The 12,268-nt window shown below is 44.2% G+C and overlaps 1 protein-coding gene across 3 annotated transcripts in view; it reads right to left on the reverse strand.

Annotated features, from left to right (window-relative positions):
* Positions 1-461: 461 nt before the first annotated feature.
* Positions 462-12,268, reverse strand: part of ASIP (agouti signaling protein) — a 90,695-nt gene continuing 78,888 nt past the window's right edge. For 2 of the 3 annotated variants that reach the window (XM_088789193.1, XM_074318252.2), the window contains 3 exons: positions 5,984-6,153; positions 4,661-4,725; positions 462-1,931 (listed from right to left, as the gene is read on the reverse strand). In XM_088789193.1, the coding sequence (XP_088645319.1) occupies positions 1,755-1,931; positions 4,661-4,725; positions 5,984-6,153 (412 nt within the window). In that variant the 3' untranslated portion in view covers positions 462-1,754. Of the gene's footprint in view, positions 1,932-4,660; positions 4,726-5,983; positions 8,923-12,268 lie in introns of those variants that run through there. The other variant, XM_019733820.3, reaches the window with a different exon arrangement.

Genomic DNA, 12,268 nt, shown 5'->3' on the forward strand with positions numbered 1-12,268 from the left:
ACAGGCCTTTTAAAAATCTTATGCCACCCTTGTTTGCAACTTCCTGTTTCTTGCTTATGGTGATTCCTTGAGGAAGAGCTCCATCTGCTGGCGGGCACTGACAGATGGCATCTCGGCTTTTCTCCCTAGTCTCAGGGATGCCTCTTGCCAAGCAGTGCAAGTAGATGATGTCATTTGCAGCCCTTGTCCCTCAAGTTGCTCGGAGTTTCTGTGTTGACCCCGACGCTGGCTGGTCCTTCCTCACAGACCCTACACCCACCTCTATCCCCTTTCCCCAAAGCAGTATCCCAGATGCTCCCCCTTCAGGACCCTTCCAAAAATATGCTACACTCAGTTTCTCAAAGGAAAATCTCTAAGAATGGATTTTCAGGCAACAGCTTGAGATGTTTTAGGTGACAGGCCCTGATTATCCAAGATAAAGGTTGCTGCCAGCTCACTGTTGACCTTAAAGATAAAAGTTATTTTACCAGCAAAAATGGGTTTATTCTGGAACAGCAAAGAATTGCAATTCTGGACAAGCAAGCTATAATAAAAGCCATAGGCAAGTCCAACAAACCAAGGAGGGGAACATTATACAGAGAAAGGAAATTGGGAAGGGTTTTGAACAAAAGTCCTTTGGAGAAAAGATTTCAGGGAGATGATGGTTTCTCATTAGTTGAGTTGCAGGAGGTGTAATGTGTGTCTTTTCCTGTTGGGGCCCACAATTGATTCTTTCCTGTTGAGGATTCTTCTGTTGGAGTCTGTAATTGACAATTCTTTCTGAGCTCCCCCTTCTGGCTTCCCGACACCATTTTAGTGAGGTTTCCTTTATTTTCAGATCACCACGCTCAGGCCCACTGCCTGATTACTGGCTGACAGCTGGGGTGGGGAATGAGGAAGGATTCCTGAACTCCTACTTCTTACTTGGGAGCCCCAACTCTTGGCTGTCAGATTTTATAATGCCTGGGGACCAATGGTCAGTGTTCATTTAGCTTGGGAGTGGGAGAAACAGCTCCCAGTCACCAGAGCCTCTGGGAATCCTTGGGAGAAAGGGAGGAGTGGGCACAAGTGGCACCTTTGTTTCGGAGCCTCCTGAGGCTCTGGGATCCTCAGGCCAGAAGAGCCTTCTGGCTGTAGGGACCCACGGCATTGCCAACTCACAACCAGCCTCCCGTTTTTATCTGCAGATCCCCACAGGACAGCCAGCCCAATGAGATTGGGTATGGAGTTGTAGCCTTTCTTGTTTTTTTTTTGTTTTTCCGGGGCTAGTAGGAGCTCCTTAGAAGGGGGAAAAGGGTGAAAAGACTGAAGTTCCTTCATGTTTCCTTTCTGCCTGGCTAGTCTCCATGCATTTGGAGGCATCTTCGGGTGTTCCCAGATTTAAAGGCAGAGAACAGTATTGTCTCCAGCTGTCGGATCCGGAGAAACGCTTAACAGGAGTGCGGCCTTATGCCGGGGTGATCGGGTTTCCCCAGGCCCCGGAGATAGTGTGTGCGTAGCACACGGGACTTCTGTTGTGAAGTGGACTCCACGAAGGAAAAAGGATCTTTCGGGTCCATTAAAAACACAGCCACACAAATTCAAGCAGCCTACGTATACTATTTGCATTTTAGCCCAGCCCAAGCCAAGTCTTCTTGAAGTCTCGCCTCCTGAAAGCTGTGCCCGCGCCCAGTCAGTCCTAAAAAGCCACACCTACTAGAGATCACTGTCCTAGAGGGATCCCAGGGTCCCTGGAAGCCTCTCCCTGCCCCGCAGGCGGTGGGGAGGCGGTGCGCTCAGCAGTTGAGGTTCAGCACGCGGCAGGAGCAGACGCTGCGGAAGAAGCGGCACTTGCAGGAGGCGCACGGGTCACAGCAGGCGGGCGCCGGCGGCTTGCAGCTGTAGCCGGTGGTCACGCAAGGGGCGGAAGGCCGGGGCCGGGGCCGCGCCACCTTCTTCAACGAAACCTTTTTCTGTGGGGAAATGCCAGGGCTGCCCAAGTCGCCCTCTCCCGCCCCGCCTGTCTTAACCTGCCTGCGAACTCTGGGTTGTCGAGGGCCGCAACCAGACATCCCCATCCGCTGCCCTCCACCAACTCAAGTCATGCCTAAAGGGCACCCCAGGCGTCACCCCACCACCGCCTCCATCCCCATCAAAACTGACCTAACCCTCTTCTCTCCTTAGGGAATCCCACTCAGCTCCACAGTTTTTAACTACCATCCATCTCTGTCTTTTCCCCTTCCGGTATATCTGCATCCCATCAGTTCTGCCTTCACAATAAAACCGGAGTCCACCTACTTCTTCACCTCCGCTACCCTGGGCCAGGCCACTGTCTAATGTCTGCTGCTCTGGCCCCTTTATGGTCCGCCCTTCAGTGCTCCAAAGGAATCTCTCTGAAGACCTATGATGGCACCCCACTCTAGTTTAAAGCCCCCCCAATGGTTTTTCTTTGCACTTACAATAAAACATAAACTTTACTTTGGCCCTTGAGGACCCTGTGGATTGGCCCCAGCCACCTCTCCCACCTGCTTTACCAAACTGCCCCACTGGCCTTCCTTGTGTGCACCAAACAGAAATTGTTCCTGCTGCAGGGCCGTTCAGCTGGCTACTCCCTTGCCTGGGGACATTCTTTGCTGTGCTGTTCCATACAGGCAGCCACTAGCTTTATGTAACTAGTGAGTACTTGAAATGTGTCTAGTGAAAAGAACTGAATTTTCAAATTTTGTTTAATTTTAATTAAACTTAAAACAAGTAGTGTAAAATTGTTTTCATTAAACACTTTGTTTTGTTAGGACTATGTTTGGCTATTAAAATTAGTATTGATGTGTTGTACGTGTAAAATATGAACCAGGTTTCAAAGACTTAGCATAAAGAGAATGTAAAATATATTAACTTTTTTATATGATTACATATTAAAATAATATTTTGGATATATTGGGTTAAATAAAATATTAAAGTTAACTGCATGTTTTTCTTTTTACTTTTTTGAAATGTGGCTACTAGAACATTTAAAATTATATATGTGGCTCACATTGGATTTCTATTGGGCATTGCTGCTCGAGATTACTGAATTTTTCAGTCTTTATTTAAGGGCTGCTTCCTTGGAGAAGCCCTCCCTGACCACTCTTCCCTTCACTGTCTCATTACCATGCTTTAATTCCTTCAGCATTTATCATATTCTGAATTTATTTCACCTGTTTATTGGTTTACTTGCTGTTAGCCCATTTTCCCCACAAGAATGTAAATTCCATGAGAGGAGGGATATATTCCCTTGTTCACTTCTATATTCCCAGTACCTAGGCATATTAATATATTTGTCAATTATATACCCTTACCTGTCAATCATCTGACCTGCTTGTTCACTTTATAGAAGGTCCAGAGAAGAGCAGAGACTTTCTTAAGATCAGACAGTGCCAAGTCCTACTTCCTAGTAATGCCTAGTCCAGGACTCCCTGTTCTGGTTACAGTCGATCTGACAAACTAAAGCACACTAAAACAGGAATAACGTGTGCATTTCAACAATGCCTTAATCCAGTCTTTCCCAAAGTATGGGAATCTGTACCATAGTGCTATGATTTTTAGGTGGCATATGAATATTAAATACAACTGAATCATAGTGAGAAGGAATTCTTTTTTCTATCTCGTTCAACTTGAAAGGCTGTTTGGTACCAACATGTCCCTAATACCTCCCCAGTGCTTTCCAATCTGCCCTTTAACACAGAGAGCAACAAGTCTCAGATTTAGAGCCTTTGGCAAGCAACACCATCTAGCTAGAATCCACTAACAGTGTTTTATTTCCATTTTACTTATTTTTATGGTTGTTAGGCCAGGTGCAGAAACCGCCTTAGGCCTCTGCTGGGAGAAACCACCCAGAATGTGCTGAATAGAAGCCATCCTATCTTAGAAGCCATCTTATCTTGTCTTGCTCCCTGCTGGCTTGTATTTTTCTCACAGGAGCCCATGATCAATGGACCTGAACATTCCCTGACAATGGCAGGGGAACCAGGATATGGAGCAAGAGGACATGGACACACCTGGAAACCCTCAGTTGCGATGAACAATACAACCAAAAGCCCGTGAAGCATTGAAGAGGAACAGCCTTGCTTACCTCCCCTTATAAAACTCCACACCCCTCTTGCTCAGGGAGGTTATGGTCTTCTCTAACCTAACCTCCTGCAGCTCAAACACGCCAAATAAATTCTAATAGACCAATTTTGGTCTGCTGCAACTCATTCGTCCAGCTGTGCCTGACAATGGTTACCTTCTATTGATGACAAGTGATACTGGTTTTCTATCATAGTTACATATTTGTTTTTAAAGTTTTAACTTCAAATACATTTAATAAATAGATGAAACTCAGATATGACAAAAGCTGTGGAAATGGTTCTGAAATGACTGAGGTTTGGGAAACATTGCATTCACCCAAAAGAATAAGTGATGATGAAATTTCAGGCACGGGGCTAGCTAGTTAATGAGATGCTTTTCAGTAGGCAAGCTATTTTACTGAGTGAACCTCAGCTTCCTGGGCTCCTGTGAGGGTCTGGTTCAGGGCTCAAGGTCAGGAAGCCTTTAGGTACCTCGCTGTCAGCTTCTTTTGTTCATAAAGACCTGGAAAATCTTTCATTCACTTCCTAGCCAGAGTTTAGGTGTCCTCCCCTTTCAAGCCCAATCCTAGCCCCACAATGAGAACTCCCAGGCCTACCTTGGAAGATCTCTTCTTCTTTTCCGCCTCTTTTCTGCTGATCTTTTTGGATTTCTTGTTTAGTGCTTCAAAGAAAGACAGAAGCAGCAAAGCCAGATGTTTCTGGGGGCCCTGAGCTACAGCAAAGAGGGAGGAGCTGGGGGGTTCCAGGAAGTCCCAGGGTAGGGGAGAGGAGGAGAGGTTGGCTGGATGAATTACATCTTGATACTTAGGCCAGCAGGTTCTTGTTAGCCTGGCTGCTGACCTGGAACCAGGGACTAAGAACAAAGTGTCCTCTGAGGGAAGGCAAAGGGGAAATGCGAGAAAGCCCTGGAAAATGGACTCAGTGTCTTGTACATGGACGGACCTGTGTTTCCTGTATTCCTGTTTTCCATTTCTCAGAGCTCTGGAGACAGGCAGACCTGATTTGAATCCAGACTCTGCCATATAACAGCTGTGTGGCCTTAGCCAACCTACTTAACCTCCTTAAGACTCAGTTTTCTCATCTGCCAATAGGGCACTGTATTACTTAACCTTGCAGGGTTGTCTGGCGAATAAGCAAGGTATGTTTATAAAGTGGAAAGTCTGGCACATTGAAAGTGATTAGTGTTGATGTGCCCCAGCCCTTCCCTTGCCTTATTTTGCTAATACATCTAGAATATCTTCTTTTCCTAGTGAGAGGCAAGGCAGTAAGGGATATCAGTTTTGAGCTTAGGTTCTGGAGTTAAACAGCTGGGTTTGAATTCTGGCTCTGCCAATTAAGAACTGTGTGATCTTATGTTAGTTACTTAACTTAAGCCTCAATTTACTCAACTGTGAAACAGGAATAAAACTACTACTCCCCTCACAGTGCCTAGCACACAGTAAGTATTTCGTTGTTGGCATCATCATGTCAAGTCAAACCAGAAGCTCTCTAGTGCCAGCTCCAATGTCCCTGATTTGTCCCTGAACAATCATTCTCCACCCTGGCATAACAGGTTCATCCTAGACTTGGTTATATTCTGCAGGAGTTCCTGAAGTTTGTTACCATTGATAGGAGTTCCGTGATTCAGTAAGTTTCAGAAATGCTAAGTTAAACCAAGTTCACCAATGTCTTGACTTCAGGCGTTCTCAGAGTCTCTAACATGCTAAGCTACATATCAGATTGGTAGCATGCAGGGCTTTCCAAACCAAGTAAGGGTTGCTTTACTCCTCCAGGATTACTTCACAGAACGAGCAATAAGGAGCCCTGACCTATGGCAATGGATCCAATCCCGGTATGAGCCTGGGAAGCATGCCTGACATCCTGCAGCCCCTGCTCACAGGCCAGAACCCAGACGCTGGGCCGCAGGCCAGGCTACTTACCCACGATAGAGACTGAAGGGGAATCCAGCAGGTTCATGGAGGAGTTGCCCCTCAGGCTCCTGTCATCTTTGTGCTTCTCCTCAGGTGCCAGGTGGCTGTAGGCAGCGAGGAAGCACAGGCAGACTATCAGGCTGACCAGGAGCAGGCGGGTGACATCCATCTTGGGAAGGCTGAGTGGGACCGGGAAGGCAGTCAGGGAAAGCATGTGCCCTCCTACTTGTTTTGTTGCTTTGGGCTGGGGCTCTTCCCGCATTCCACAAGTGTCCCACTAGAGCCGGAGGACCAGCAGGGCATAGGACAGGAAAGGGGAACTGATGAAGAAGAGAGAAAAGGAGAGATGGAAAGAGGAAGAAAGACAAGGAAGGGACGGAGAATGAAGCAAAGAGAAAAGGAATGCATTTCAATTAATCTCTGCCACCCAGAGGGTGGAGTGCTGTTCTTTGTAAAAGTCAGCGGCCTCAGGAGACCCTAGGCCTGGGCAGAGTTGTTGAAAGGTCCTCAGTACTGCCTCACAGTGGCAGAGGTTTTACTAAGGTGCCGCGAACAAGGCTCCTAAGTTAAGACTCGGTGAGCAACAGGCGGGGATAAATGGCTCCTTCAGACAAGTGTATACGTCATCGCATACACTACATTCCCATGTCCAGAGGGAAAGAATGCAGGTATGGTTTGTGTCGAGAGAACCTGGGCTTATCGACATAGGCTAACTGGATTTGTTGATTTACTGATCTGTTGCTAGCTGGATTTTGATGAAGCAGACGGATCCCTGAGTGAATTTCTTCCATTGAATGTCTGGGTTTGGTTCAGTCAGGGCGTTGGCAGCATCTTCATCTTCTCTGAATGCAGGATTCCCACCCCAGATCCTCCCCGTGCTTGTTCTCTGGGGTCTGGGAAGAAGCTGGGGCTGATTTTCTAAAGGTGCTGTCTGGCCTGCCAAAAGTACTGTGGGCAAGAAGAGAATAAAACAGTCTGCTCATGCTGGTGCTACCCACTCTCCTTACAGAGCCTGGCCAATGTCTAGCCTATTCCTCCCAGCCCTCAGCTTGGTTGGGGTAAAATTTTTTCCAAGTCTGTTATATTCCAGGAGAAGGGGATCCAAACAGTTGGCTCTTACCCTCATTATAAACTTTTTGAAGTCCATCTTCTACCTCTCTCAGCCCTAGTGCCAGGTCTTCTGATTTCTTCATATCCTTTCATCATTGGGCATGCCTACCATGAACTGGCCACCAATTTTCTTTCTTAAAGCCTGGTAATGAGTCAATGAAATGAGCACTGAGCTAGGAGTCAGGATCCTTGAGTTCTTGTCTTGGCTTAAGCGTTAGTAGTAAGGTGCATGACTTTGGATAAATCCATTCTTTTTTTATGGACTCTAATTTCCTTCTTGGTAAAATGAGGGGAGTAGGCTAGGTCAGTGATATGCATTCATTTAGCAGAACTCTTTCTAAAAGTAAACGCTATCTTGCAGAATCCCGATATGTAAAACAGAAAGAGGCAATAAAGAAGTTTTTTAGGCAGCTCACATCTTTGTTGTGTGATAGGTCAATACATCTCCTCAAGCCCTAACGCCCAATACAGCTCTTGTTCCTGCCTTGTGCAGTTTGATCTCTGAGATTCCTAGCCCCTATCCACAATAGTTAGACGAAACAAATTTGTATCAGAAAAGTGCAATTATTTGCTCCATTCTCTGCTTCTCAGAACTTTGTACCGTCCCATCAAAGCCCTTATCACATGGTTATGTGTTTGTCTCTTCCACTTGATCAAAAAAAGAGAGATCATGTATTCCTCATGACCCTGAGCCTGGTACAGTGACCAGAGTAGTAACTCAGCAAATATCCAGGGAAGTCCTTGATTTATTCATGACAAACAGCAAAACCCCATTGCATCACCCAGTATTGGTTTAGGCATGGACATGTGACTGAAGATGATCTAACCAGAGGAAGCCCAGTCCTTTTTCTGGTTGTTTAGGGAAGCTCTCTCTCTTTCAGTGGATTTTTAATAAGAAGCCCACAGTCCTCGTTAGAGCTGGCAATCTTGTAGAGGTAAGCCAGCTTTAGGATGAAGCTGAAACAGTGGAAGACGACTAGACAGACAGTAAGAAAGGACATTGTTAGGCTACTAGATCAGAACTTGCCTGAAGCTCATCTTATATCTGGACTTATCAGTTACATAAGCCAATACATTCCCTTTATTGTTTTAAACTAGGTTCAGTTTTCTGTTACTTTCAACCCAGGGCATTCTAAAGGATATTTTCCCTTGTCAATTGCTCTGGAGTTGCATCTTCAGATCTAAAGTTAGACACTAAGTAAAAATTGCATAGGGTACTACAAGTTTTCTCCAGCATGGCAAATAATGGCTGTTATTTTCTGTTTCTGTTTTTTTCTTTCTATTTTGCACTGGAAAAAGGAGTTGTCTTGCCTTTAGGGGTCATACCGTATGAAAAATTCCTTTTCTTTGAACACCAGAATCATTATCAGAATAATGAAGGTTCACACTGAGAGGTGGATCGGAACTAAGATCAGCTGAGGAAATCGCAGGTCCCCAGCTCCCAATTCTGGGATTAGGGACTGGAGCAAGCACATCATATTTGCTTTATCAATATCTGTTAACTGATGGAGTAATTGTTTCTTTGGAGAAACATATTGATGACTATTATTAAAAGGCAAATGATGTGATCTAGGAAAGATAACTTGTACCATTACCAACCAATAATATTTCTTATTAATTTATCACGTTTCGGATTTGCTTTAGGACATGGCTAGGTCCTAATGAGATAAAGAGTTAGGACTGGTAAATTGTGATTATTAGAGGCAGAGGAAAAATGTCCATCATGAAGTTACCATAATGTTTTGAAACTTTCTATTATTCCATGCAGCCTAGAATTCATAAAGATTCAATGCAATAACACCTGGAATACAAATAAAAATATAATTATTGGAAATTACAAGATAATACTTTGATTAGTTGCATAAAATTAAATATATATTTTAAGATTTTATTCTGGATCTCTGATCTCTTTCAAAAGCAATTTTGTATTTCATTTTGGCCTTCTGATTGTTGGTAAAGAGACCATTTTTTTTAAGTAGCAGAGCTCTAGCATCAATGGGTATTAACTGGAAAGACAAATCAGAAATAAATACAACTTGAAAGAAAAAAAAAGGAAAGGAAAGGATGAAGATATGGTGGAATGGGTTGTGGAGAAGCTCTGATTAAGGCAAGTCACAAGAGTCATGTCACTGATTGGGAGGCAGTATATGTAGTTATTCTATTTCTATTCTATTGCGTTTTCCCTATCATAAATGACATAATGCTGACCAAAAAGCATCCTGGGAATTCCTGCAAAGAAGTGAAAGGGTGGTTAGGAAATCTGAGTTACAAAAGGAGAGGCTAGAATTTGAGGAAGAATTTGAAACCCAGATTCTACATTCATCACTTCCTCTGAACACCTGATAATGCAGGAAGAAGATCAATTCACCATCAGAGCAGCCAGCAGGCCTAATAGAAATACTAGCCACTAGGCAGGGAGGAGATCTCACCAGCTAACAACATCTTCAGACTAATTCAGGATACATAATCAATCCTAGGGTTTGATTAAAATAAGAAATTTAAAAAAGGTTCCTTTGCTGTACAAGCAACTCTTAAAAAATAAACTTAAAATACAATTTCTTAGAACTAGGTAACTTAGTGGAACTATAAAACTAGACTGAGTCTTGGAAGGGTGAAGTCTCTATGGAATTAATCTTATTTGTGTATTGGAAAAGGGCTAAGAACCAGTATTACTTGCACCAATCCTAGGGGGATATGTATATTCTAAAAGTAATATAGGTCCATAATACCTAGTTGTATTATGAGCCTTGAGGTCAGATTTTTATTTTTTTAGAATTCAGAATTTTGTGGATTTTAGGAAAACAATATCATCTGTATACTCTATTAATCCACATATCAAGGGCTTGGGAGCACCCATAATAAAAATGTTGATGATTCTATATCCAAATATGTGAGAATATTCATAACAAACAGGATAAACAAAGACAGAATTGATTTCACAGATTTTGCTGCCAAATGAATTACCAAAGGAAAATTAAAAACTTACAGTTTCAGAGTTTGGGGATTTTGGCTTCCTTTTATAGCTACCAGGCCAGTGGTAGCCAGATGTGCACAACCAAAGCCAATGACAAAGATTTTTTACATCCTATTTTAATCTGTTATGATGGCTGAAGCTTTTCTTAAGAAGCCAGATCACAGACTGGGAAGATCTTTAGATCCTGCACATCCAAATCAGGTGGGGGGCTTGGGGTTGTGGAAAGTAGTGGATGGCCTAAGTCAGGGGTACAGGTGCCAAGTTCCTGATTCTCTCGTGAGGGTTCATTCTAGGGACTTCATTACCACTTTTACAATAAAACAGGGAGACCAATTTCTTCCTCGTTCCTATCTCCCAGGATGTAAGTTACAGGCAGGCTACCTAATTTGTGGGGGCTCAGTGCAAAATGAAAATGTAGGACTACATGTTTAAAAAGTAAGAATTTCAAGGAGGCTATAGGAGAGCATTAAACTAAGCATGAGGCCCTCTCAATGTGGGACCCTGTGCAACTGCACAACTTCCATGCCCATGAAGCCAGCCCTGGTTAGAAAATTGAGAAAGTTGACACTGATGTTGTGACATATTAGCTATGAAGAAGTTTGTGGATTGTGGGAAACATTAAATTACCCTCAGTAAAGTTTCGGCAATAAATTATGAGTATATAATAATGAGACTTCTTATGGACATCTCTGCAGCTGTCTAACCAGTGCACCATGCATCAACCATCTTCCCACCCCCTTCCTCTGCCTGCCCCCGCCCCCACACTCCAGTACAAGCTGTTGTTTCTCAGTCTACTTGTGTAGGACACAGCTCCCTGGCCCCTGCTGGTATTATGAGCCTTGTGTTCCCCCAGGCTGAGGCAGTCGGTCGCCGGTCACAGCAGCTCACGGCAGCTCTCACCGGCTGCTGGCCACTCATAATGGCTGCCAGCCACTCACACTGGCCACTGGCCATTCATGGCAGGACATGGTAGCCCACAGCAGCACATAGCAGCCCACGGCCACTCACGATGGCTCAGGCATCAAACATCTTAATGGAGCAGGGGCCAAAGAATGGACCTGAGCTCTAGACCCAGTCCTGCCAGTAATTCATTGTGTGACTCCTGGTAAGTTACTTTCTCTCTGTGGGCACCTTTTCCCCCCCCAGCTATATGAGAAAGGATTTTGATTAGATGTTTAAGTTTTCTTCTAACACTGACTTGCTATAATTCCAAATAAGTGGCATCCCATTCAGAGAGGCTGCAAGACATTTTTTTGAGTTATTTCTTTTGATGTCAAGAACTGCCCTCTGAGAATAAATCTAATTTCTGAAAATACACAATGATTTGTAGCCAAGTCTGGTAAGGATAATAATGTGTGGTCTAAGTCATGGGATTTCATAATTAAAAAATGATTTTGATTTTTAGCTGACACAACCAGAATTGAGATAGCCAGTTGAGTGTTTTTCCTCAAAGTTGTAACCCTGAGAGGCCATACATTCATTCTAATACTGCAAGTTGCATAAAAAATACCTTTATAATTCTAGACATGCCTTCAGAGGCAATTTAAAAGTCATACAAAAAAAAAAGCACCATATAACTTAATAATCACAGCTTTTACCTTGGAATGGAAATCTGTTTCAGTTGAGGACCAGACATGCACCCAAAAAGTAATCAAGAGATTTCTGGTCAAGATGGCAGAGTAGGTAAATGTTATGTTTGCCTCAACTCATGACCACGTCAAAATGACAACTAACTATACAACAACCATCATTGCGAATCGCCTGAAGTCTAGCTGAACAGAAGTCCTATAACTAAGGATATACAGAAGAAGCCACCTTGAGAGTGGTAGAAGGGGCAGAGACATGGAATGAGCTGGTCCCACACCAGCCTGTGGCTGTTAAAAATCAGAAGGGATATCTTGGCTGTGGAGATTTCCCTCAGAGGAGTGAGGGGTCCCAGCCCCACACCAGGCTCCCCAGCCCACAGTTCCAAAGCTGGAAAGAGAAGTTCCCATAACTTCTGGCTGTGAAAACCAGCGGAGATTGTGGCTGAGTGAGATGGCGGGTGGCTGTTGTCCCTGGCGTTGCTCTTAAAGGACTTGCACACAGACTTACTCACTGACAAACTCACTCGCTCTGAGCTCCAACGCTGAGGCATCATCTTGAAAGATGCCAGGGATGTACAGGGAGGAACGGAATTGTCTGGCTTCAGGACAAGGGCTGGAGAGGCA

This window comes from Rhinolophus sinicus, chromosome 13 (genome assembly GCF_057876585.1).
Source record: "Rhinolophus sinicus isolate RSI-liver-muscle chromosome 13, RSI-T2T, whole genome shotgun sequence".
Taxonomy (NCBI): domain Eukaryota; kingdom Metazoa; phylum Chordata; class Mammalia; order Chiroptera; family Rhinolophidae; genus Rhinolophus; species Rhinolophus sinicus.